The sequence below is a fragment of the Neolamprologus brichardi genome, chromosome 7 (genome assembly GCF_056152115.1).
Source record: "Neolamprologus brichardi isolate AB-2024 chromosome 7, ASM5615211v1, whole genome shotgun sequence".
Classification (NCBI taxonomy): Eukaryota; Metazoa; Chordata; class Actinopteri; order Cichliformes; family Cichlidae; genus Neolamprologus; species Neolamprologus brichardi.
Window position 1 is genome coordinate 54,437,282 of NC_142110.1, and position 23,839 is coordinate 54,461,120.

Here is a 23,839-nt window from a genome sequence, read left to right on the forward strand (position 1 = left end):
TTTGAGAAAATAAGCATTGTGTAAATCTCGCAACTTGTGTTCTGCACTTTGTTTTTCCACTGACAAATAGAATGGTAAAGAATAAGATTCAGTTTTAAAAGGAGTTAAAGTTGCATTTTAGAAACGCATCTATAAATGACTAGCACTCCTCCCCAAATTAAGGAAGTGACTTTTTCCCTTTCCTTTTCCATCACAGTGAGTAGCAGTTCAAATGTATCCCATGGGGTTTGCGGGTCATTATGTGCCTCTTTTCCTCGCTGCTGTATTGTTTCTGTCGCCATAATCTCTAATGTAAAATTTCAGCTGTGGCTCAGAAATCATGTAACAGTTCCCTGCAATCTGGATCAAAAGCTCCTTTCATAAGGCAAGAGCTACCCCATACTAATCACATTCTGCCATATCAACCAGACAAGTACTATAAATAACACAAGCCGTTTGCTGCCGTCAAACGCTATACTTGCATTTCAATTGAACTCATGATACATACAAATGCACACGAAGGTGCATCAACAATACCTGCTGTCTATTTTGAGAGTTGATGTGCTTACAATTAATTTGATCTCCTATTGCTGTTTAATTTCCCTAGAAACTCCAACAATGACTAAGGGCTTTAAAAGCTCAAAAAGCATTGCTTCATTTAAATGAAAAGAAAGAAAAACCTTTTTGGAAAAATATAAAATGATGAGAATTGGTCCGAGTGAAAGTTGAACGTTAGTACGTGAATTCTAAATCATAAATGCTTTATTTTCTAATTATGTTTTCAATAAAATATCTAAGTGCAGGTGCACAACCTCCGTTTCAGCTGCCATTGTGCTTATGTTCCTGTAGGCATGGCAGGAGTGGAGCTTCCGTGATTGGCCCTAGGTTGTTCCCCATAGTGAGGCTTGCTGAGTAACAAAGTAGTGAAGTTGACTCATTGAGTCTTGAGCATCAGCATCTTTGGTTATGATAATAATTTCAAAATGTCCATCATCAAATCATTTTTCTTAGGAAACTTGTGAGAGTGTTCTTGTTGTTTCCGTGTGAAAAGAATGAAGATTTCATCCCATACTGTGTACTAGCTGAGCTGTGAAGCCTCTGTTTCCCAATCTTAGAGTGTGATGTACTTGTCAGCCTATTTCTCTTTTTATTCCTGTTAAAGCTAGTTACGCATTTCTGTGAGAACAATATTTCCGTACATACAGTTGGATGACGTTTAGCTTTCTGGCAGTGTTTTGCAGAATAGCCTTTATTACACAACAGGAACAGTCTGTATTTCAGAATAAACTCATCAGATGTTTTGCAGTTTCATTTTCAACACTACAGTGTTAATATTGAAATGAAGTTATGGTTATGGATTAATGCTCACGATCCTTAAGCAACGATTCAAAGGCAGTTTTTGAGCTGACTGGCACATAATGTAGCTGTGACTCAAAGTTTGAAGTGAGTTGCTCAGTTTGTAAAATGGGTACAGATGCTAATTTGACAGAGGACAAGAAATGAACAGAGCATGCCATGGAGATGAGAAAAGTTAGTCACCAAAACAAAGACAGACAGAGCACAAGTTACTACAGTGTGGGTATTATATCTGAGCTTAACTGCTGGTTACCTCAGTGTACAAATCCTTTCTGTGGAAAGCATTTGATGGGGAATTACCCCAATTATTTTCAATTGGGACTTATTAGTCACTAAAGCAAACTACTGCTACTACTGGATAAACTAGAAGTTGGCCATTGAATACTTGTTGGCCACAGTGGAAGACCTTGGTGACCTTTTACAGAATTCACACAGATATTTCTGGCATGAAATGGATGGTAAAAACTGAAAATGTGCCATTTTCACAGTTTCATTGTACAGTTCTCTTGCATAGACCTCTTTCTGTACAGCCTTTTCTGTATTTTATTAGTGAGACGCATTCACATACGCAGTTAATAAGTGAGCTCAGCTGTGTGTTTTGTGAATGACTTTTTATGTCTGAAAGCTGCTTCTACAATTCACTGTAGTATCTATAGCAACACCACTGACCCGGGAGGCACTTAAGTTACAGGGAGAGGGTTGTGACAGGGAAGTGGGTTTTTTTTTTGTTTTTTTTTTTGGCTCTGAGTGGGAGAACTAAGTGGGATTCTGTGACTGGCTTGCCCTCTAGATTGTTTCATTTACTGTTACACAGAAAGTGTGCCTGCAAAGTCACATGCTGACTATTCACACACACCCACACAGTTTGAAAATCTATGAATAAATATAGCTAGTGGTTGGTTTTTTTTAGTTTTTTGGTTGTTTTTTTTTACTTTTTAACCTTTTCTGTCCCATCAGCCTAAGCACTTACTAGCACGATGGTTCAAGTAAATACTTTGCCGAAATAAGTAGGCTAAGAAAGAAAATGTCAGTCAGCCAAGAGCTTAACATGTCTGGAAATCTCCGTTGCATGTCTTGAATTTTCTTATTTAAGAAGTCAAAAGCTCCTGATCGACTGAAGTTGGGTGAGTGTGGTCAGTCATCAGTCCCGTAACATGTAGGTCAGTGGATAAACCTATCTGTTGTAGACAGTACGGTTCTCATTAGTGTGCTGCTTTCCAGATTACTCTTTGGGCCAGCCAGCCCTACAGTGCAGCATATCTTGTCCATTTCTGTTCGTCGTCACGTCGAAGCAGCGCACCACCTTGAATAATAGTGTTATTAAAAAACAGTTTTTACGTGGCAGTACAGCTCTTCGGCTCTGATAACTAACACTCCGGATGCATTAAAAAATGGTTTTGTTTAAGATACAAAACAAAGTTTTTCAGGTATGTCGTCATAAATTCAAATACTGTAAATACCGGTATTAAGTAAAAAGTCTCACTGATTGCCTGACCTTTTTGTTTGTTTTTTGCATACCTTACATTAACTCATAATTACTACACCTTCTCTGTTAATTCATGCTGCATTCCCTCCTCCCTCTCTGACCACTCTTAATAGCATGCATCATACATGTGTTTATTTCTTCTTGCTTGGGTTGAATGGAGGCAGGCCCTCTGTCGTCTCCTCTGCTGATGGCCCAGATTACTCTAAGTACTTATACATGAGCTGGCCTCTTCCATAGAGAAGATTGTGTGGGAGGCTGACAGCCTTTTACATGTGCATACTTCATGTGAGTGTGGGTGAGTGCATACATGCAGCCATTATTAATGAGTGGGAAATGGAAGAATAGCTGACTGGTTCTGCATTTGGGACAACTGTGGACTGAATTGTCAGAAAAGCTGTGGCACACAAGTAGATCATACTGCCGTCTCTACTACTTTGCACTCTCTAGAAAAAGAGGTCTGTCTTTTACTTTTTATTGGCCCAATATCACCCCTAAAATAAGTATGCTGTTGCTGTTTGTAGCAAAGTCTAACTGAAATACTCTCACCCACATATAGCATGCAACAAAAATTTAAAGTCTTTCACACTTCGGCGGCTCTGTCAGCCAGACAAGATACAGAGCGGATGAAGTATTCTGAGATGATTTTCTATGACAATACTCAGATTAAGACAAGGGGGAGGGAAAGTCATTCTCTGCATGGTCCAAACAAAGCACCTGTTGACCAAAGTCACATTCAATAGTGTGTACTGCACTTTGATGAAAAATTGTGTAGATTTGATCTATAGAAAACATGCATTTAATTTCCAGCAGTGCTTAACAACACCCTTCCTATCCACCTTTTAATCTGTTCATCCACACTGAGAGCAGAAAAGATTTTCTGGCTTATCGATATCAGTTTATTTTGCTGTAGAGAGCTTTGCATGAAACCAGTCAAGGACAAGGATTTCCAAAATAATGGCTGACTCATGGCTTACTTTTTGAATTTATATCCTCCACTTCATTGAACAGCATCACATTTGCCATATTTATGGAAAGTTAGATGTGAAAATTGGCTTTTCCCAAATGGTAAACAGAAAGAGTCCGTCTTTTCCAGGATATTTACCGAAGACCTAAAATAAAAGTTATTTTTGTTCAGTAAAAATCTGTGTGGATTGATTCACTGGCAGTGATTATGTGCAGTGTATGCAAATTTGAGGAAAAAATTGGCAGCCCACTCCCTTGGAAGAAATAATAGTATTGAGTGTGCATGATGCAGCTTGCCAACTGCTTTGAGAGGTCCGTCTGCAAAAGTGCCTGGAGAGCCGTTACACACCAGACAGTGTACAGTGCTTTGGGACAGATTTTGGGCTGCATTATTATTTTTAAGTCTAATTCTCTAGTAACAAGTATTTCCATTTAAATTCCAGTGTTTGTTTGCCTTGTCCATTGTGACAGTTTTACCCTCCTCCTCAGATGTGGAGATGGGATTTACAGACTAGCAAGAGACAGCCTCCTACAGCTTTCCGGGGAGGTTAAATTTATCAGATATCGCAGACTAAAGTAAGACGACCAAAAGTAAGACGACCAAAAGTAAACATAGCCGGCAGCCCCGTGGCTATTGAAAGAAACAGAATTGTAAATCAACTGGGTACTACTTCCTCCTACTTCTGTGCTTTATTAGAAACTGTGAGAAACAATAATGACTAATAGTCATATTGGATTTAAATGTGAGAGCCCAGGTTGACAAATGTTGAATTTTCCCTTTTATGATGATCTGAGTGATTTGTGGAAGTCGCACCAGAAGCTAAACATGACCGTTGTTTCACATCCATTTTTCTAATCTATTTAAGTCTTGATCGTTACACTACGGGCTGATGCTGCTTTTTCGTTGTGTCATACTTAATCAAATTAAATGTGCGATTTTAATCATTTCCATTTCATTAAAGTTGATCAAATGTCAACATCCTTGTGTTACACAGGAAGTGAAGTGGGAAAGTAGCACTGCCTCCTTATCGTCCTAGTCTCTTTCTTCATATCTCTCCATTTTCCCTCCATAGTGCCTCAGGATGTCCAAGCGGAGCCTGTTTGTTCGTCTGGTACCATGCCGCTGCTTGCGGGGCGAGGAGGAGATCGTAACATCGCTGGACTACTCCCACTGCAGCCTGGAGACTGTTCCTAAGGAGATCTTTAACTTCGAGAAGACCCTGCAAGAACTCTACCTCGATGCCAACCAGATCGAGGAGCTGCCTAAAGTAAGGCATGCATTGTGATGTATAGAAACCTTCAGTGTGTGTACATCTTTGTTGCTAGGAGTCTTTGAGAGATACAGTTGAACTTTATTAAAAGTCGGGACATTTGTACATTTCTCATGAGACTGTATGTGAACCACATGTTAAACCACACGGTGTTTATATTTTCTTTTCCCCCCCCCTCCTCATTCTACAAGCAACTGTTTAACTGCCAGTTACTCAACCGACTGAGCATGCCAGATAACGACCTGACAGTGTTGCCAGCAGCGATCGCAAACCTCATCAATCTCAGGGAGCTTGATGTCAGCAAAAACAGTAAGCAGGATGATTCCTTTTTAGAACCTTTTTGCTTTAAAGCCTGAAAACTTTCCTTTGAAATTTCAAGCGTCGAAACTGTCTTTTTGTTGTCATGACGGCAAGAAAATATATGAACGCATTAATACCTTGTTTAGATTTGCTTTTTCAAAGATGAGACGAGGCGAAATGCCACAGCATGTTTAATTTGCTGCGTTTACGTCACAACATGACTCAAAAAACTGATCAATAGAGCAAGTGGACAAGCCCAGACCTGCAAGCAGCTAGAAACTCTCTCTCAAGTGAAATGGAAAAAACTGAAAGGGCGATATGAAGCTTCTTTGAGCTGGTTCTCTCACACACACACTGTAACAAAATATCTACAGGGTGAATTGTCAACTGTTTTGTAGAGTCGGAAGCAGCGGCATTTGTCAAAGTATAACATTTACTGCTTTGATATTAAACATTTGCACTGTTGAACATGACAGGGCTTTGTACTTGAAGCCCTTTAAATGTTGCCTGTTTGATGAAAGCTTTCCACAGACACGCTTGGTGCTCTTCTAGGGTGACATTTAGAACAAAAAGCAGATGCAGAACAAAGTGTGTGAGGCTGCGCACCGACTCAGTCAGATGACTCTGCTGTTTAAATAATTTCTGCCTTTTTAAAAAAACAAAAACAACAAAATGTATCTCAGGCTACGTCCACACATACACGGGTATTTTTGAAAACGGAGATTTTCCGTTTTCGTTTTAAAAAATAATCCCGTCCACACGTAAACGCAGAAATGAAGGAAAACGCTGCTAGGAACATGCCAAAGCAACAGGTGGCGATATATTCCTAACCGTGTAGAAATGTTGGCCAATCAGAAGTCTAGAAACCTCGGTGGGAAAAAGTAAACAAAGCTGGGGCATAGAAGCAGAACCAAGTCGTAGGTGTGGAGGGACAGTAACTGTGTGTGTATATGTAAGCATTTAAACACTGCAGAGAGTACAATTAACAGTAACAGTATTGTAGAAATTCATTTCACCGAAACAATAACGTGGTGCACAGTGTGACGTCAAAAAATGTGCACACCTTTGACGCTGCGTTTTCTGCGTTTTCTCCGTTTTCTCCGTTTTTCTCGTCCACACCTAAATGCAAAAATGGAGTTTTCAAAAATATCCACCCTGGCCGGAGTTTTCAAAAATACCCGGGTACGTGTGGACATAGCTTCAGTTTTTATATCAAATACATCTGCAATAAATTGACACAGTTTTAGCCTCCGTATCACAATCATTATTTGTAAAGTAGACTTTTGTAAATTGAAAGAAAACCAGTACCATACAGTAAAATTCAAAAGTATGATATTAAACAAGGACAAATGAACAACAACAACAAAAAGCTGACAGTTTTTAAAAAACATAATGGATGACTTCCAGTTTTAATTCAAAGAATGTAACAAAAATATTGCATTAATTGTCCATTCACTTTCTGCAGTTATCCATTGAAGCGGGGCTGGAGCCTATCCCAGCTGTTATAGGGTGAGAGGTGGGGAACAACAGATTGACAACCCTGGACAGGTTGTCAAGCTGTCAGCCAATTAACACAGAGAGACAGATGGCCACCCACACTCGTGTGTGTGTGTGAGCTCCATGGTGGTGGTAGCACTATTGCCTCACAATAAGAAGGTCCTGAGTTCTAAACCAGTCTGTGTGGAGTTTACATGTCCATGTCTCCCTGTCTCCTCTGGGTACCAGCTTCCTCCCACAGTCCAAAGACATGAATGGATTTGGGTTAATTAGTGTTTCAAAACTGACCACAAGGCGTGATTTAGACTTCTGTGGGGAATCATGCAGTGCCTACAATGTAACCTAGTAAGTGGCAGACGTTGTTGCCAGTATTTATGCTTGTGCTGGACAATTATATTTTTTTCCCTCCTGGGACTCTTTGTTGCGGTGGGGTTTTGGGGGGCAAACATTTGTCCTTCTTGTTTTTCCGTTTCTTACTACATTCACTAATATCCGTTACGAAAGTTTCAGCAGTCTCCCTCTAGGAATTTGCGGCTGGTAATTACACCCATTTTTTAAACGGTCTCTTCATTACTTGCAGCTCAGAAGTAGTTGGACATTTGAATAGTAAGCTGCTCCATCAGCAGGTGTGGTTCCCGATTGTTTCCTCATTGTTTAAAATAAATCTGGAGCTGACTCTGGGGTTTGACTTTGCATTTGGTAGCTATTCATATGAACTCTTAACTAGACCAAGGTGTGGTCAGTGTAAGTCAAGTGTGGGAACAGAAAGGCCAATTTGAAAGAAAAACAAAAGGCCGTCTAGTTCTGGCATACCGAATTTGTACCAGGAAGATGTTAAGAGAAAAATAAACATATACAAAAGGCAAGGAAGAGCTCATACTACATCCTCTTTCAAAATGACATGGCATGTATGTTTGCCAGAGGAACTGGTTCACTAGTGTTTCTAGATGAAGTGACTGTTGAAGCAACAGGATGAATTTTTAAAACGTATAGCTTACACTGTGCTGAAAAGCTGCAAGACTAAAAGGCTGGTGCTTTACAGTGCAGATGGATAATGACCCAAACCCCAAAAGTTGTTTAAGGCAATGAAAGGGAATGTTCTTAAATGGCAGAGTCACTCACATGACCTCAGCTGAGTTGAGATGCCTTTTAGTGAAAGCAAAGCTGAAAGCAGAGAGACTCACAAACAAGCAGCAAAAGCCTGGCAGAGCATCTCGAGGGAGGACATGCAGCATTTAATGATGTCTGTGGAAAGGATTGCTACAGATTCCCATTTAAGTAATAATAATTATATTTATAATAATGCTAGTTTGTCCAATTACTTTGGCCTGTGTTAAAGGCAGGACTGTAAATTATTAAAGGTGAATGCAAAAAATTGATTTGCATCTTGACTGCTTCATTTTAAATCCATGAGTGTTGTACAGATCCAAAGTTAGGGAAAATAGCCTGACTGTCCAGACGCTTCTCTACCTGACTCCATAAAGAAGTTTGCACAGTCGGCAAAACCCTTTCAGGAACAGAGAGGTTGAAAAGGTAGTTGGACTATAAACGAGTGCAAAAGCAGCCTTGATTAAACAGACATTAAAGGATATAGTGGCATTTTCATGAACCGGAGCTTCATGTCCCGTGTTTACATTAAATGGAGCTTATCCTTCCACACAAAGCACTTTAGCCTAAGTGTTGTGGGCATAAAAGAAAGTAGGTGGAAATAAACCGTGAGACTTGGTCACAATGCTCACCTTGCTGTGAAAGTTTGGTGAGAAGTTGCAGACTTCAAAACAGATCCCTCACCTTCTATTTTTGTTTTTGCTCTTTGTTTCCTGCTCTTTTATTATGTAACCACATGCAGTTCTGCACTTTTCTTCTCTCTTTTCAGTGAAGACAAAAAATAAGGGCGAAGAAAGGTGCAGAGCTGCTCTTATTATACCACGATCACACACTGTTTAGTCAGAGAACCTTTCTGGTTGTTTATTTGTGTTAAATAAGATGTCTTTCATTATGTTTTATCTTTTTTTTCATTTGACAGGAGTTATTCGTTTTGTGTCAGCAGTAACAAAGCAGCTGAGATACACTGAGCAGATGTAGCTTTGTAATCGTACTCCTGCCCTGCTGATGATAATTTTTGATGACTTCTGTTTCTCTCCAGGCATCCAGGACTTTCCAGAGAACATCAAGAACTGCAAAGGCCTAGCAATCGTAGAAGCCAGCGTGAATCCCATATCCAAGTGAGTTGGGCTTTCCCTCACCTAACACATTTTAGTTTAATGTTCCCTATAAAGTTTGGGTTCCTAGTGTTCTTGCAGAGGCTTACGAGGCTGCTTGTGTGTTCTCATTCGTGTTCTTGCATTTGCATGTGTTATCAGGCTCCCTGAAGGCTTCACTCAGCTTCTGAGTCTGACGCAGCTCTACCTGAACGATGCCTTTCTGGAGTTCCTACCAGCCAGCTTCGGCAGGTCGGTTGCTTCTCTGGTTTGTCACACGCTGTACTTGATGGAGTCATGATACTGACATTTGAATTTCTAAATGCAGTCAAGTCATTAACAACTGCAGAAATGCAACACAAAATGATGCTAGCTCGATAAGATGACCCAGTAGAAGTGATTTTGATTCATACTGTGGGCTACACTTGTGCTGTGTGGCACCAGGACCAAGTACTAATTATGTCATGTCAACAGCACAAAAGTGATGCAGCGAGCATTCACAGACCTATTTGTCTGTCTATCTCTCAGACCTGGCTTACCATTAATTCATTAGCATTTACATTTAAGTCATACTGGAGAAACACACAGCTTTAAAAAATGATCACTTTATTTAAAATGATCATGTTGTCTTCTTAACATTTACTTACTATACTTTTCAATATATAGTTAGGCTACACAGATTATTAATCACTTTCATTACTTGCACGTTACACAAAAGTTAGTGTTGAGCCTTCTGAATGCAGAAAACGTGATGTGATCTGGTGCTGATTCCATCTTTATATTTCTTCCTTTTAGTACTAGTTCTATACAAGAGAAGATTACATCAGACTTTTTTGCTGTCATGTAACTGCACATCATAGCTGCTTAGTGAAAGATAAGCCGGCTGAGAAAATCATGGCTGCTAAGCTTCAAAAGCCATTTCACATAATATCCCTTTTGGGGAAAATCAACTAATTATGACAATGATTTTTCCTGCTTGCAGGTTGACTAAGCTACAAATCCTGGAGCTGAGGGAGAATCAGTTAAAGATGTTGCCAAAGTAGGTGGTTTTTATTTAGCAGACCTTCCAAATGTGAAATATGAAGAATGTTCATTTTAATTAAAAATAATAATAAAAGCAGAGTCTCTCTGAAATTCAGTCGCTTTATGAACTTTATGAAGATTTATTTTTTTATTTTTTTTAATCCCTACTTCCTCATTGTCCTCTTCCTCTTGCACCCCCTGCAATGTCTGTTCTTTATCCTTTGTTTTAATCATAGACTCTTTCTCTAAACCTCTAACTGTAGTATTAAATTCCACTGTGTTACATAAGAGTCCCCTTTACTTGGCCACTTGCGCTGACAGATTTTATAATCCTCTACTGAGACAGTGGTGAAGGTCTTTTTGCTATTTGAGAAGTGTGCTGTGAGACTGAATGTCCCACAGATATTAGAGAAAGCTCCAGGTGATTTTTGGGGGAAGTCACCGTCTCCCTGGTTGCTCTTTAATTTCTGTCACACTTGACTAGCTTTACCATCTTACCATCCTTAACGATACTTGCCATTTTTTCCCCTTCCCCCCTCTGTCTGAGTTTCCTTTTATAATCTCCCCTTTATTATTATTATTATTATTTTTTGCATTTATTTTTCACTGACTGATGTTCCAGCCGGTGTATAAAGTGCAGTACAGTCAGTGCCACAGCTCAGAGCAGATCCCTTTTTTCTGGCTGTGTTTATGTGACAGAGGCCAGACCTGTTAAAGTCTGGAGGCCTGACAAAGAAAGGGACTAATGATCGGGAGCGTTGCCAGTGCAACACACAAGCATTTCAGAGATGTAAACAATGTGTGCAAAGGGGTGCAATAGAAGTCTTCTCAGGGCTTTCATGTAGAAGCTGCTCCCTCTATTCTCCATCTCTCTCCTCTGGTGCACAGACACACACTGAGCACATGCATAAACCAAGTGTTTTAAAGAAGGCTGCAGTGTTCCTTGCTCAGGGTCATAAGCCCCTTAGTGCTGTTTTTTTAACTGGTGAACTCACTTTCTAGATTAGCCAAAACCGCTCTTTCTCACCCTTTTTTAGCTGTTTGGTTTGGTGTGGGGAGAAACACCGTTTGTTCCTTGGTATCATTTCTGTCCCACAAGTACATTTCCACTAACACAGTTTTCACAGTGTCTTGGTTTGCTTTAGGGTTGGGATTATACTTTTTAATCAACTTTTATATTATATGGAATTGGGGATCCCCACATTGTGAAATTGACAGTCAGTGGAAATGTTTTATTTTTATTTTGCTTTTATTTGTGCGTGCGGGTGTCTGTGTACGTGCTACGTTTTTGTTTTTTGCTGCTGGCAGTAAAGGACAAATGTCCTCAAAGGTGTCTTGCTATTCGATCTGTGAGGAAAGAGTTGTTCTTAATCACTAATAAGCCTCTGAAAATATTTTATCTCCAGTTGTCTGTTGTGCTGTGGTCAGTTAAATCAGTGTTGTAAGCAGTGCGTGTTTACAGTGTAGGGGAGAATGTGAGCCTGTGGCCTGAATGTGAGAGAAAATTTGGAGCAAGGCTTAGGGCACATTTTCCATTATTTAGAGCATATTTCTATCACGCCTAAGCTCTAAAAGGTATTTATTTCCACATAAAATTATTCAGTGACAGGAGCGAAGGCGCAGCATGTGTGCTTTCCAAATCGAACAGCATGAAAACTGACTGACAGTGGCATAGAGGAGGAATTTTCTTATGGCTGTTTTTTTTTCTTCTTTAATATGTAAACCATGAAATTCATGTGTTTTTGTTGTTGTTTTTGTTTTGTTTTTTATGTTTCCTTCTTGTGTGTCTGCAGAAGCATGCAGAAGCTCACACAGCTGGAGAGGTTGGACCTGGGGAGTAATGAGTTCACTGAAGTGGTGAGTATCTTTCAGTCAGTCTGTCACTGCTCGGGGCTCTCACCTCCTCCTTCCTTAATCTGTTCCCTGTCCTATTTTTGTTTTTTAAGCACATATGTCGAAATTTTTCTTTTCCTTACACTCTGAACCGCACATTTATACATGATAATGTGATTCATTTTTTTTTAGCTTGCTCACATCTACGTGCTTTCTCTTTTCTACATGTGCAGCCTGAGGTGGTGGAGTGGCTGACTGGACTCAAGGAGCTGTGGATGGATGGGAACAAACTGACCTTTTTACCTGGGGTATCATATACACTCATATTCCCGTTCAGTGACTGCTGCGTCTTAACACATCATCTTGAGATTATTTCCCTTGATTCTCCCCCAACCCCCCAAAACTGTGTGTCTCCTCAAGTCTTCATCAAAAAGAGCTGCAGTCAGTTTACATCAAACTTTGAGCTCTCTGAAACCAGCAGAGAGGGCTGCGCTTTGAACGCGATTCTGTCGTAGGATGAACTCGCACAACAAAATGCTTAGTTTTGGGTTTGCATATGTCCCCCAGAAAAAATCAGCTATGAAAGAATTCTTATGTCCGTGTGTTGACAGTCAGGATTTGTTAAATGAGGTTCTTCTTTCATCCAAATGACCAGCTTGTTTGTAAGTGGGTCATAATTAAAGCATTAGTTCTGCTGCCAGCATTTCAGTAGCATCAGCTGTAATCACAATCTGGCCTTTTATAAGCCATGACATCTGTGGAGTATGAAACAAACCATTAAGTGTTACTGTTCTGCTAATAAAATGAGTGTTTTCAACCTAAAATAAGTGTGATATTGTCTCCCACTGTGGGATTATATTATGCCTGCATATATAGTTAGTTCACTTCACTGCAGAAAATGTTAGTTAACTGCTTTTTTGTGATCATTTTAATTTACTGCCACAGTCTGCATCTCATACTGCTGCATAAATTAAGGGTGACTTTTTATTTTATTTTGTGCAGATGTTGGGGACATTAAAACAACTGGTGTATCTAGACGTGTCGAAGAACAACTTGGAGATGGTGGATGAACAAATCCGCGGCTGTGAGAATCTACAGGACCTCCTGCTCTCCAACAATGCTCTCACACAGCTGCCAGGCTCCATCGGTAAAGATCTGTCTCTCACACACACACACACACACACACACACACACCGTATTAGAAGACATGTTATGAAACACCTTAACTCTCTTTTTGCTGTTGCCAGCTTTTAAATCTTTCCAAGCCCTTCATCAGTGAAAAAGCCTCTCTTGTCTCTTTCTATGTCTCTTTTAGCACTTGCAGTGTGAGCCGACGGGACAGTACTACCACGAGACTTTATTTTTCTGTGTCATTTTCTGTAATAGAAACTGATCTATATATAATTGCAACAGAGCATGAAACTGATGTGCTGCATAATAACCTTTTACTTATTTTTCAGTATTCAGTTTTATTTTTGGTTTTTGATGAAACCAAATTATGCTAACAATATAAAACTGTAGTGAAGTACACAGTGAGATACTCATAACATATTGTGATGTCCGTAACAGAAGAAATACAATTATTCAAATATTTCTGCAGCTCAGGATTGCTTTCACCCAACCCTTATTAATCTCTAATGAATTAGGTTCCAGTTACTCATGTATTCAAAATCATGTCACGGGTGTGAAAAATTTAGCAATATCAATGCAGCTTACTCATTTATGATTCACTGCGTCTTTTTGTTTAGTTTTTCTTTATGGACAAATAGAAATAAAACACCATATTCAATTTGGGTTACATTTGTGACAAGTTGTTAAGTGACCAGTAAAAATAAATAAATTGCTCAAAAATTAAGACCTGTATATAGAAACTGAAATTTAATATTATACATATTAAGAATAAACTTATTTGTGTAAAAAAACAAAACTCCACAGGTTTTAAACCAATGTAAAGACAGACACATTGGCTCACAAAGGTTAATATGATTTAAACATGAAGTTAAAAGTTCTGTAAAATAAAATCATTGAGTACAATAATGTAGACTGATATTGGATGTTCTGGGCAAGCCTAAAAATAGCAACCTGGATCAGCAGTTATATTTTCTTCCAGCCATGAGGGACACAGTTAACTCAGCATTAAGGCCTCCGTCGCAACCGTAGCAACCATCTGGAAAATGTATGCGCCAGTTGGTGGAGGTTGCTGCCAATTGCTATGAAACCAATGAACCCCATTCCATTCAATTTCAATTCAGTTTTATTTATATAGCACCAAATCATAACAACATTCACCCCAAGGTTATTTATAAAGACAAAGACCCTATAATAATAGGGAGAAACCCCAACAGTCAGATCACCCCCTATAAGCAAGTAGTTGGCGACAGTAGGAAGGACAATCTCCCAAACAGAATGTGTCAGTGGCAGTGATGGTGCCCCATTAACCCTCAGCAGTGCAGAGCCCGACAACTTCTCTGTGCGACTGGGTGACAGACAGCTGACAATTGTGTTGGCTACTTTCTTTCCCTTTTACAAATGTTAATTTTGACAAATAGGTGCCTTTTTTTCCAAAATAAATTGTAAAGCTACATTTATAATATTTATTGACAGTCATAATTTTGAATGGCATACTTACTCCCATCCCTTTTCCAAAAAACAAGACTAATAAAATCCTTTAAATTCATGCAAACACTGCTGTTGAAATCATGGTTGATGACGACTCCTATAGGCATTACTGTATTGACAGTATGAATGAATCTAATTAACTGGTGTGTAATGGATCTTCCTCTTTGCTGCGTACCAGCAAGTGATAGTCAATAACTGATCTGAGCTGTTGTCGACGCCTTCCTGATCCTAGCTCTCTGTTCCTTTTTGTTTTAAAGGCACCCTGAAGAAACTGACGGCACTGAAAGTGGATGAAAATCAGCTGATGTACTTGCCAGATTCCATTGGAGGGTGAGCATCACAGCAATAGATTTGATAACAGCAGAGTAAACCCTGAGCTCAGTGGATTATTGTCGTGTTTTTTTTTTATATCTGGAATCCATTGATCTGATAAAACGTTTTTCTGGAAAAAGTAGATATCCCCATTAAAGAGAATGCAAACCCTGCTCGATTTGTTTTGGTCTCGCGCTGATGATCGGTAGCTTAGTAATGGCTATGGCTATAAAGAGTGGTTATGAATGTCATGTCTTTGAATCTGCCATAGCGATTTAAGGACACAGTTCATCCATTTGCTTCAGTGTGGAAGGGCTGCTGGTAAACACTGGTCTCATGACCCTCATAGGCAGTAATGATATGAAATCCTGTGTTACTATTCAGAGGTTTTTCTGCCTAATGTATACAGGTAAACCCTCAGTCGCCGGCTGCTGAGTACCGAGCCAGGTCCACACGCTGATCCTCTTTCTACTCTGAATCATTGACACACAGTTGACAAAGATTAGGTTCCATTTAATCCATGCTTTTATTTTTTAATCCGTCCCCTCCAACATCCATGAGAAAGACAAATCTACATTAACTGATAAAAACAATTGTATCTGTGCAGTTTTTTATTACTGTTTTCAAACAACCTCAATTGCCCCTTATGTTAGAATGTGCTGCCTTATGTACTTTGACGTAGATTATGTGACAAAGCCTATGGTTTAGCTTAATCCCATGCAAGGGTTTTAGTTTAAGCAAGCTCATTTCCTCCCCCATTTATATGTAGCTGGTTTCGTTTTACTTTGCCACTTGTCCACTGGGGTTTTTTGTTTCCCTGGTGTATTTTTAGTAGACAGGCATCAGATCCTTGTGGAGTTTCATGGTACTGTAGCATATGAGCTTTCTGGACGTGAGGCTGCTTTGCATTAATATGAAACCCAGCATGCATTTACATTTTTCACTCAGCAAAATTCTGCTTAAATGATGTCCCATGAAATATTTGAGATTTGCATTTCCATCAGTCTATTTGTCTTTCACCATCACTGTACAGTAACTTTGATCCAAAGTTGATCAGAGCTTTTCTTATTTAGTTACTTAGCTGTTCATTATTTAATAGTCTCTGTGAAGAATTTAAAGAGATCAGAATGCACTGACCGTTGTAAGCAATGAAACCAGATGCATGTGAGTATGCTTAACAAAAAGAGCCACCTAAATGTGGTAGCAGCGCTGTGTTCAGTTTCTTCAGCATGTGTTTGAAGCCCAGCAGCTGCCGTCTGAGAGCTTTTTCAGAAAGAGCAAAACTCCAAGTGAATCTTGTGCTAACATCCTAGACATTACATGGCTGTCTGCTTAACATCCTTCAGCCATCCTGAGCTTTCTAGTAAGTAGTAGCTAGCTTAGCTACAAATCTTAATATTGTTATTGAAGCCCTGTCCATTGGCCGTTCCTTTGGAGTTGATGTTGCTCTTGGTAATCTTCTTAAATATTTCCCACCCTGTTATGACTGTCTGTGGCAGTTTAGAGCTAAGATGGTCTTAATTTAGTACCTGCCCACTTGGTGGCGTTAATGGCTTTTTCACCTGTTAACAAATTGATATTGCAACAAGAGAGCAAAGAAATTGTAGCACGTAGGAACAATAATGTACCACAGACAGGGATCCTACCATATCATTCTTCTTTCCCTAACCCATCTCAACCTAATTTTCTGTCTCTGTAAACAGTGTAGGATATGTGACTGTGCAAAGGACCGCAAAAATAAGTTCACCACGTCACACACAGTCTAATCCCAGATTGCACGCATTGATATAATTTACATAAATTAGATAAACACATTTACTGTATTTAATAAATAGGTGTGTGTGTGTGTGTGTGTGTGTGTGTGTGTGTGTGTGTGTGTGTGTGTGTGTGTGTGTGTGTGTGTGTGTGTGTGTGTGTGTGTGGACATACAGATGTCCAATCAGAGATGAGCAAAAACGAAATTAAATAGAAAATGTATTGGTGTTCTCCATTGCAGCAGTATGTTCAGTATTTCTTTGTTTGTAAGTGTCTGACTGCTGGTGGTAACTTCTTGGCACTTTAACTGCAAAAAAACTGCCATTAAAGTGCATTTTTGGCAACCGCATGATTCCCATCCTCCCATGTCTCTCTGCATCAGGCTGACATGCATTGATGAGCTGGATTGCAGTTTCAATGAGATTGAAGCGTTGCCAGCCACCATTGGCCAGTGTGTCAATATGCGCACCTTTGCTGCAGATCACAACTTCCTTGCCCAGCTTCCACCCGAGGTGAGTGTGCGCATCGGTTTGGAGATCTTAATCCATGTGTTCACTGTGAGAGTCATTGATGTGCTCGCTTCACAGATGGGCAACTGGAAGAGGGCAACTGTGCTGTTTCTACATTCCAACAAGCTGGAGTCTTTGCCCGAGGAGATGGGCGACATGCAAAAGCTCAAAGTCGTCAACCTCAGCAACAACAAGTGAGCCTTCTCTGCTTGTTGTATTTTTATTTATTTATTTATTTTAGAACCTCTGGCCTGATTTTAAATATTATCTAAATCTAAATCCAAACACGAAATTGCTGTAGTCTTCTGTTTTTTTGTTGTGCATCAGATCTATTTGCAATTATTTACTTTGTTCAGACTAAACAAGATGTTAACTATGAAATCTACACATTTTATCAGAATTACACAACATAACTGACAAAACAATTGTTGGATTAGTTGATAAAATTAAATAATATATAATCAATTTTACGTACTTTAAATCCAGGACATTTTAAAAGCAGTGATTCCTTCACTATGTAAAGCTACCAGTTAATAAAAGCAATCAAATGTCTTGTCTTACGCTTATTTTCAATTGTGGAGTTTGAAATTTTACATGCTGATTACAGTATTGTGATGAAGGCTTATTAGAATGAAAAAAGGGTAAGGTCTTGATCGTTTCCTTTTTTAAGAAAAAAGGGACATTTTCCAGGCTTATCTTTTGTAGTCGTCCTGCTTAGATCAAATTTGCCTGACAAAATGAATTAAATTGACTTTTTTTTAACTCGCCCATGAAAGCAGTTTTAAGCGTTTTGGTGACTGAGTTTTGTTTTTTTGTTTTTTGTTCTTCTTCAGGTTGAAGAATCTTCCGTACAGTTTCACCAAACTAACTGAGCTGACTGCAATGTGGCTGTCTGAAAATCAGGTAAGACTGCACAAGTATTATGCATAAAACAATAAGGCCTCTGGGTTCAGAGGTGTCAGATGGGGACAGCAATAGCAGGAGCGTCTGTGACTCGCACTAAAAATTCAGCTGTAAATCAAGAAGCCTTCCCGGTAGCTCGCAGGAAGGTACCACTTCCAGGACATCTGATCTAATGCAGGTCAGATTGGATGACCAGTCTTTAAAATGTGGAAACAGAGTAGAGGTTTCTGGCATAGGTTCGTTTACAGCTAACGAGGTTAAAGCACTAGTAACACTTGTATTATAAAAAACCTTTGTATTGCTTGATCAACACATTTGGGTCATTCTTTATTTCAAACTTAAAAGGATCCTAATGATTCTCAGAAAATGCCCCCTTTACTTAATGGTTATTTGAGTGGCAATCTAGACAAGGAACCTTGACCACTGAATGTGTAAATCTGAATGACAAGGAGGGCATTTGTAAGACGAGACTGCAGCAGCCAGACAGAATTAAAGTGGTGTTCAAAATTACCAGGCAAGTTGAGGTGCATGAAATTTGGACTTCTTAACAGGAAATGTCTGGTCGGCTCACATGAGAGCAAAAGGCTTATAATCCCAATTTGTCACAGCAGGGTGACTTTCTATGGTAAAGGAATACTTGACCTGGTCATATTGTCAGTATACAGAGGCAACGAAAGGATGGAGAACACTCTGTGGGACACTGTGGATTCAGTGTGTTGGCTTTTGTTCAGCTTATTTCCAAATTACAGTCTGACTCTGACTGCATTCTCAAATCAATTATTCATGCCTTTTTCCCTCTCCTGGCTAGACTGTCCCAAGGTTCTGTTTGGATGCCTTAACAAATTGTCCCCAGGAAACTGCAGCTGTTTGAGAATGCTGCAGAGAGAAGATGTAGAGTCATCCACACAGCATCCATCACTGCTGTCCTGCTCTTATATAAACTGTCTGATTTGTAATGAATAAAATCTCAAAAGTTTTGTGGTCCTTATATCTTTCCACAATCACTTTCCTACCTAAATAACTCCTAACAAGGACACTGCGAAGACAGGCAGTCTGCAACAGCTACATCAACACTAAGACACATGGATGCAGTTGGACAGGTGCAACAATGCAGACGGGGGCCTAAGGCAAGCTTAGAGCAGCCTCATCAACGAATGGATGACAGGAAGAGGCATCCAGATGTGTTAAAGTAATGTGAAGGCAAATTAGAAGTGAAGAAAGTCGGCGTGAAATAGCTGTGTAGAATTCGGGGAAGACGGGTTGAATTTATCACGGCTCCATCTTGTGATGTGTTATTTTCCCCTGCGGTTACGTGTTCTCTTCCATATTTACGTTTTTCATGTCCCATGTATTTGTCAAAGAACTGCTGATTTTACATGGCACACTCAACCCCATATTTTATCCACACAGTCAAAACCCCTGATCCCACTCCAGAAAGAGGAAGATCCAGAGACTCAGAAAACGGTGCTGACCAACTACATGTTCCCCCAGCAAATTAGGATTGAGGAATGTGAGTAACTGCTCTTTGTTTGATATACATTTCCAAGCTGTAAGTGGTAGACTATCAAACACTTCACTCACTCACTTGGTTTTCAGCATCAGGACTAAGTACTACTAGCACTGACATAAACCCTAAATTCTCATGGACATTGTTAGGTGTTAAGAAGACTATATTATGTTACCCTCACAAAGTTTGATGACCTACAAGGATCCCTAAATGCATATTTTATAAAAGACCTTGTTATCTGAGACTGAAGCAGGGGAAACACTAGCCATCGTCTTCTTGTCAAGCACCTGTTTGTTTGGTTTCCTTTTACAGCAGACAGCTCACACTGACAGTGTTGTATCTTTACTTTAGAGTAATTAGTGGTTCATGGTCTGCGTGCTTGAGCTACTGAAATGGTCTTTTTTGAGACGTCGGGGATTTCTGTCACAGCCTGAACAGTTACGGCCCTGTGGCGGGCTTTACACCATTTGCCGTGTTTATTAGCTAGGGCTTGTTTCCGATCAAGCTTTTTCTTTTGCTTGGAAGCTGGAAGTATTCACAGCCTGACTGCAGTTAACATGTTTTACAACTTGTTGATATGGAGAGTACACAGCAGGTGACTCAACGGGTTCACTGTGACTTCACGCTGTGGGGTGTTGTCAAGTGAGCTACAGTTGTGTATGTAATCTTTTGAGCTGATGTTGTCAGAGAATTAGTCAAATGGTATCTCTTATCAGAAAATTCTACTACACACCTTCACACTTAGTCTCTCTATTGCTAAATCGAGAGCAGTAAGCGTCTTACAACAGGAAAACCACACTGATTGACACCTTCACAAATATTTCACAGCGTCTAATTGTCTGCTTGCTGCATTTCAGGCAAGTCGTACAGGAGTTATGGTGAAACAGAGAGACTGAGTTGAATCTTTCATGCTTTTTTCATTACCGATTAACCACAAACTTGCTTCTTTGCGTTTACGGTGGAGTATTCATACTGAAGATTAGTACATAGTAGCAAAATATTCTCTTGGAATTTTTGGATGCCATCATAGAAAAGGAATTTATTGCAACATCAGTTCCAGGGTTTAACAGCACTGTTTGGTTCTTTTGGAGTTTTTTGGGTTAACTCCCAATTTTCAAGTTCCTCCACAGCTCCCTTCAGTTTATTGGCGTTCCTCGTGTTTCCTTTGCGCCATCTTGTGGTCACATTTATTATGTGACAGATTTAGGTTGAGTTAAAAAGTCCTCATTTGGGTGGGGAAAAAAATTCAAAAAACGAATTTTGATTCACTGCCTGGCATTTTTATTTTTCCCCACAGACATTCCAAACTCTGACTCTGAGAGCTTTAATCCAACTCTGTGGGAGGAGCAACGCAAGCACCGAGCTCAGGTGGCCTTCGAATGTGACGAGGACAAAGATGAGAGAGAAACGCCCCCGAGGGTTAGTGCTGCACATTTGTTACTGCTTATATAATTGGAAAAGGAAAAACAACAGTGGCGACACGAATTACCGCAGCAGCAGGGGCTTTTTTGGACTCAAATCTTCACTTTATTTCCTCCTCTGCAGGGATGGGGTCTTATAAAATGGGATGTAATTTCTGCTTAACCCTGTCATGTCTAGCATGAAAGCAGTCTTATTTATTTCATCATGTTACCATTTTTGGTCAGCTTTAATTTTAAACTCTGTGTATTCAAACTGTTGTAGGAGGGAAACCTGAAGCGCTACCCTACACCATACCCAGACGAGCTGAAGAACATGGTAAAAACAGCCCAGTCGGTGGCTCACAGGCTCAAGGAGGATGAGTCGAGTGATGAGTCGAGCAAAGAAGCAAAACCTGTTGAGAGAAACCACATTGGAGTGCAGGATGTGGGGGTAAAGGTCAGTGAAGGGCTCCACTTGGAAAGAAACCAGCCTCTTTCATTTCTGGTGTCTTCTTGTTGGATTCATTTAAATTCCCTTTTTAACCTCTCCATAAGGTTTTAATGCATAACTAATCACCTGGACTGTTTTTGTGCAGGTGATTGAAGCCCCCTGTCCCAATGGTGTAGCGTCAAACATGGAGGCCCAAGTGTCTGCCGACATGTGTGGCCAAAATCTCTCTGCACCCGAAGCAAAGGACACTTCTGAGTCATACAGCTCCCAGAAAATCCCCCTCAAGTCTTCAGAGGACTCAATGATGAACCACGAGGACACACTAGAGGTAGTCCAAATAATTCAGTGCTTCAGATTTTTAGGACTTCTCACAATTACACAAACAAGAAGTACAAAGTGCTTTCTCTGTCTTTAGGATTCTGAGGAGCTGTCAGATGAAGAAGACGAGATGAAGATTGCAGAGCTCAGACCCCCTCTTATTGAGATTTCCATCAACCAGCCTAAAGTAGTGACTCTAAGTAAGGATAAAAAAGGTAACTATGAAGGATCTAAAGTGAAAATTGAAATGTCTGGATGCAGAACACTGATAGTAATTTCTGATTAACAGATGATGGGAAAGATGCAGATTCTTTGCTGGATGACACCGTGGCTAACAGCAACCAGAACAACAGTAACTGCTCGTCTCCATCACGCATGTCAGACTCTGTGTCTCTGACTACAGACAGCAGCCAGGACAACTCTTTGTGCACACCTGAGAGAGAGGCAAAGATGCCTTTCCTACCAAAAAGCCGGTTAGTGCTATTCCGTATGGTAACATACACTGAAGAGGGGAGTGCTCCTCCTGCTCTTATTTTACTCTTTCAGTATTTGTCCTAATTTCAGGCAAGAAGATGAGAATATGAATCAGCCTAAAGACACCACCCCTCTCCTCCATAATGGCAATGGCTCTGAAACGTCCCTCCAGGCCCTCTTAAAAACCCAGCAGGCACCACCAGAGAAAATGGGAGACTACGACCTGTCCATGGAAGCCAGACTGGCCTTCATTGAGAAGGGAATAAACAATGGTATGGGAGACACGTACACCAAGTGGGACCAGATTAATATGAATGTGACCAAGCTGCCAACTGACAACATGGTTCAGCTGGATGAGTTGGATAAAGGCAAGAATGGTTCGTTAGCTCAGGAGGAAGTGGACAGCAAAGAGGGTTACGATAACATGGATCATTTACAGAATGGAAATCGACAGGCAGGTGACTGCAACGATAGTCTGGGGAATAAAAGCCTAGGGATGAGAGGAGAAACAGCTGCTGTGCATGTGGCCTCGACAGGCGTGACAGCCTGCAGTGACATGTCTCTATCTCGCAGCACTGAGGAACTGTCTCCAGAGAAAAGGTGCCATCCCCCGCAGGTGTTGAAGTCTCACAGCATCAGCAACATAGAAACAGGGGCCATGAGGTTGTACTCCTTTGATGGAGATGATGACTCAGTGGGGACTAGGGTGGCAGGGGCCGGGCCAGGGCCAGGAGCTCAGGGCCAAAGCATAGTCAGGAGCAAGTCAGCCGGCCAGTTGCTCAATGATCAGACTCTCCTGGTCTACCCCAACTCCTCTGCGTCCTCTTCAGACCTGCTGTCCTCTTCTAAGCTTCCTGCCAACACAAGCAGACATCCAGTCTCCTCCAGCATGGCCATGGGAATCCCTCCTCCTCAGTACAACATACAATACACAAACAGTGACATGTCTAAAGAGGGTCTCTGGGGCCAGAGGACAGCCATGGCTTCAGAGCAACAAGGCTACCATCCTGCTCCTCCTCCACACTCACTAGCCAACACCAATTACTCAAACCGTAATCAGGCACCTCCTTACCCTCTGCAGCCCCAGCAGAGAGGCCCTGCGATGGCTTCAAAAGCTTCTGGGGAGATGTGGGCTATGGAGAGACTTCATTCTGCTGCAGGCCAGCCTAGAAGCAGCACCCTCCAGAGGCAAGGCAGCACTAGCTCCACAGCTTCCATGTCTGACCCAAGGCGTATGCAGTTGTCCGAAGGAGACTACATGACATACAGGGACATTCACACCCTCGCCAGAGGGCCACTAGCAATGAGTCACGCCATGCAGAGGCCCCTCTCAGCTCGCACTTACAGCATCGATGTACCCGGAGCTTCCAGGCCACACAGCAGCAGGCCACCGGCCCATGAGCTTCCAGAACGGACCATGTCTGTTAGCGATTTTAATTACCAGCACAGCAGCCCCAGCAAGAGGCCCAATACCAGGGTGAAGTCTGAGCACTCACTCCTTGACGGACCAGGACAGATGCAGGGAGGAATGGGAGCAGGGAGGGTTCCAGTAGACTGGAGAGACCAGGTGATGCGGCACATCGAGGCCAAGAAGATGGAAAAGGTAAAGAGTTTTATTATGAAAAAAGAACTGCTTGATATCTATTTTTGTGTGTGTGTGTGTGTGTGCGCCTGCGCTTTGT

General features: G+C 40.8%; 1 protein-coding gene across 2 annotated transcripts in view; it reads left to right on the plus strand.

The window, feature by feature from the left end:
• Window positions 1-23,839, plus strand: part of erbin (erbb2 interacting protein) — a 51,266-nt gene that overhangs the window by 17,408 nt on the left and 10,019 nt on the right. For both annotated transcript variants that reach the window (XM_006796872.3, XM_006796873.3), the window contains exons 2-20: window positions 4,858-5,052; window positions 5,247-5,364; window positions 8,999-9,077; window positions 9,216-9,305; window positions 10,036-10,092; window positions 11,870-11,933; window positions 12,143-12,217; window positions 12,912-13,056; window positions 14,786-14,858; window positions 16,978-17,107; window positions 17,183-17,298; window positions 17,938-18,007; window positions 19,418-19,517; window positions 20,812-20,933; window positions 21,198-21,371; window positions 21,511-21,693; window positions 21,781-21,898; window positions 21,973-22,156; window positions 22,248-23,760. In XM_006796872.3, the coding sequence (XP_006796935.1) occupies window positions 4,867-5,052; window positions 5,247-5,364; window positions 8,999-9,077; window positions 9,216-9,305; window positions 10,036-10,092; window positions 11,870-11,933; window positions 12,143-12,217; window positions 12,912-13,056; window positions 14,786-14,858; window positions 16,978-17,107; window positions 17,183-17,298; window positions 17,938-18,007; window positions 19,418-19,517; window positions 20,812-20,933; window positions 21,198-21,371; window positions 21,511-21,693; window positions 21,781-21,898; window positions 21,973-22,156; window positions 22,248-23,760 (3,597 nt within the window). In that variant the 5' untranslated portion in view covers window positions 4,858-4,866. The remainder of the gene's footprint in view (window positions 1-4,857; window positions 5,053-5,246; window positions 5,365-8,998; window positions 9,078-9,215; window positions 9,306-10,035; window positions 10,093-11,869; window positions 11,934-12,142; window positions 12,218-12,911; window positions 13,057-14,785; window positions 14,859-16,977; window positions 17,108-17,182; window positions 17,299-17,937; window positions 18,008-19,417; window positions 19,518-20,811; window positions 20,934-21,197; window positions 21,372-21,510; window positions 21,694-21,780; window positions 21,899-21,972; window positions 22,157-22,247; window positions 23,761-23,839) is intronic.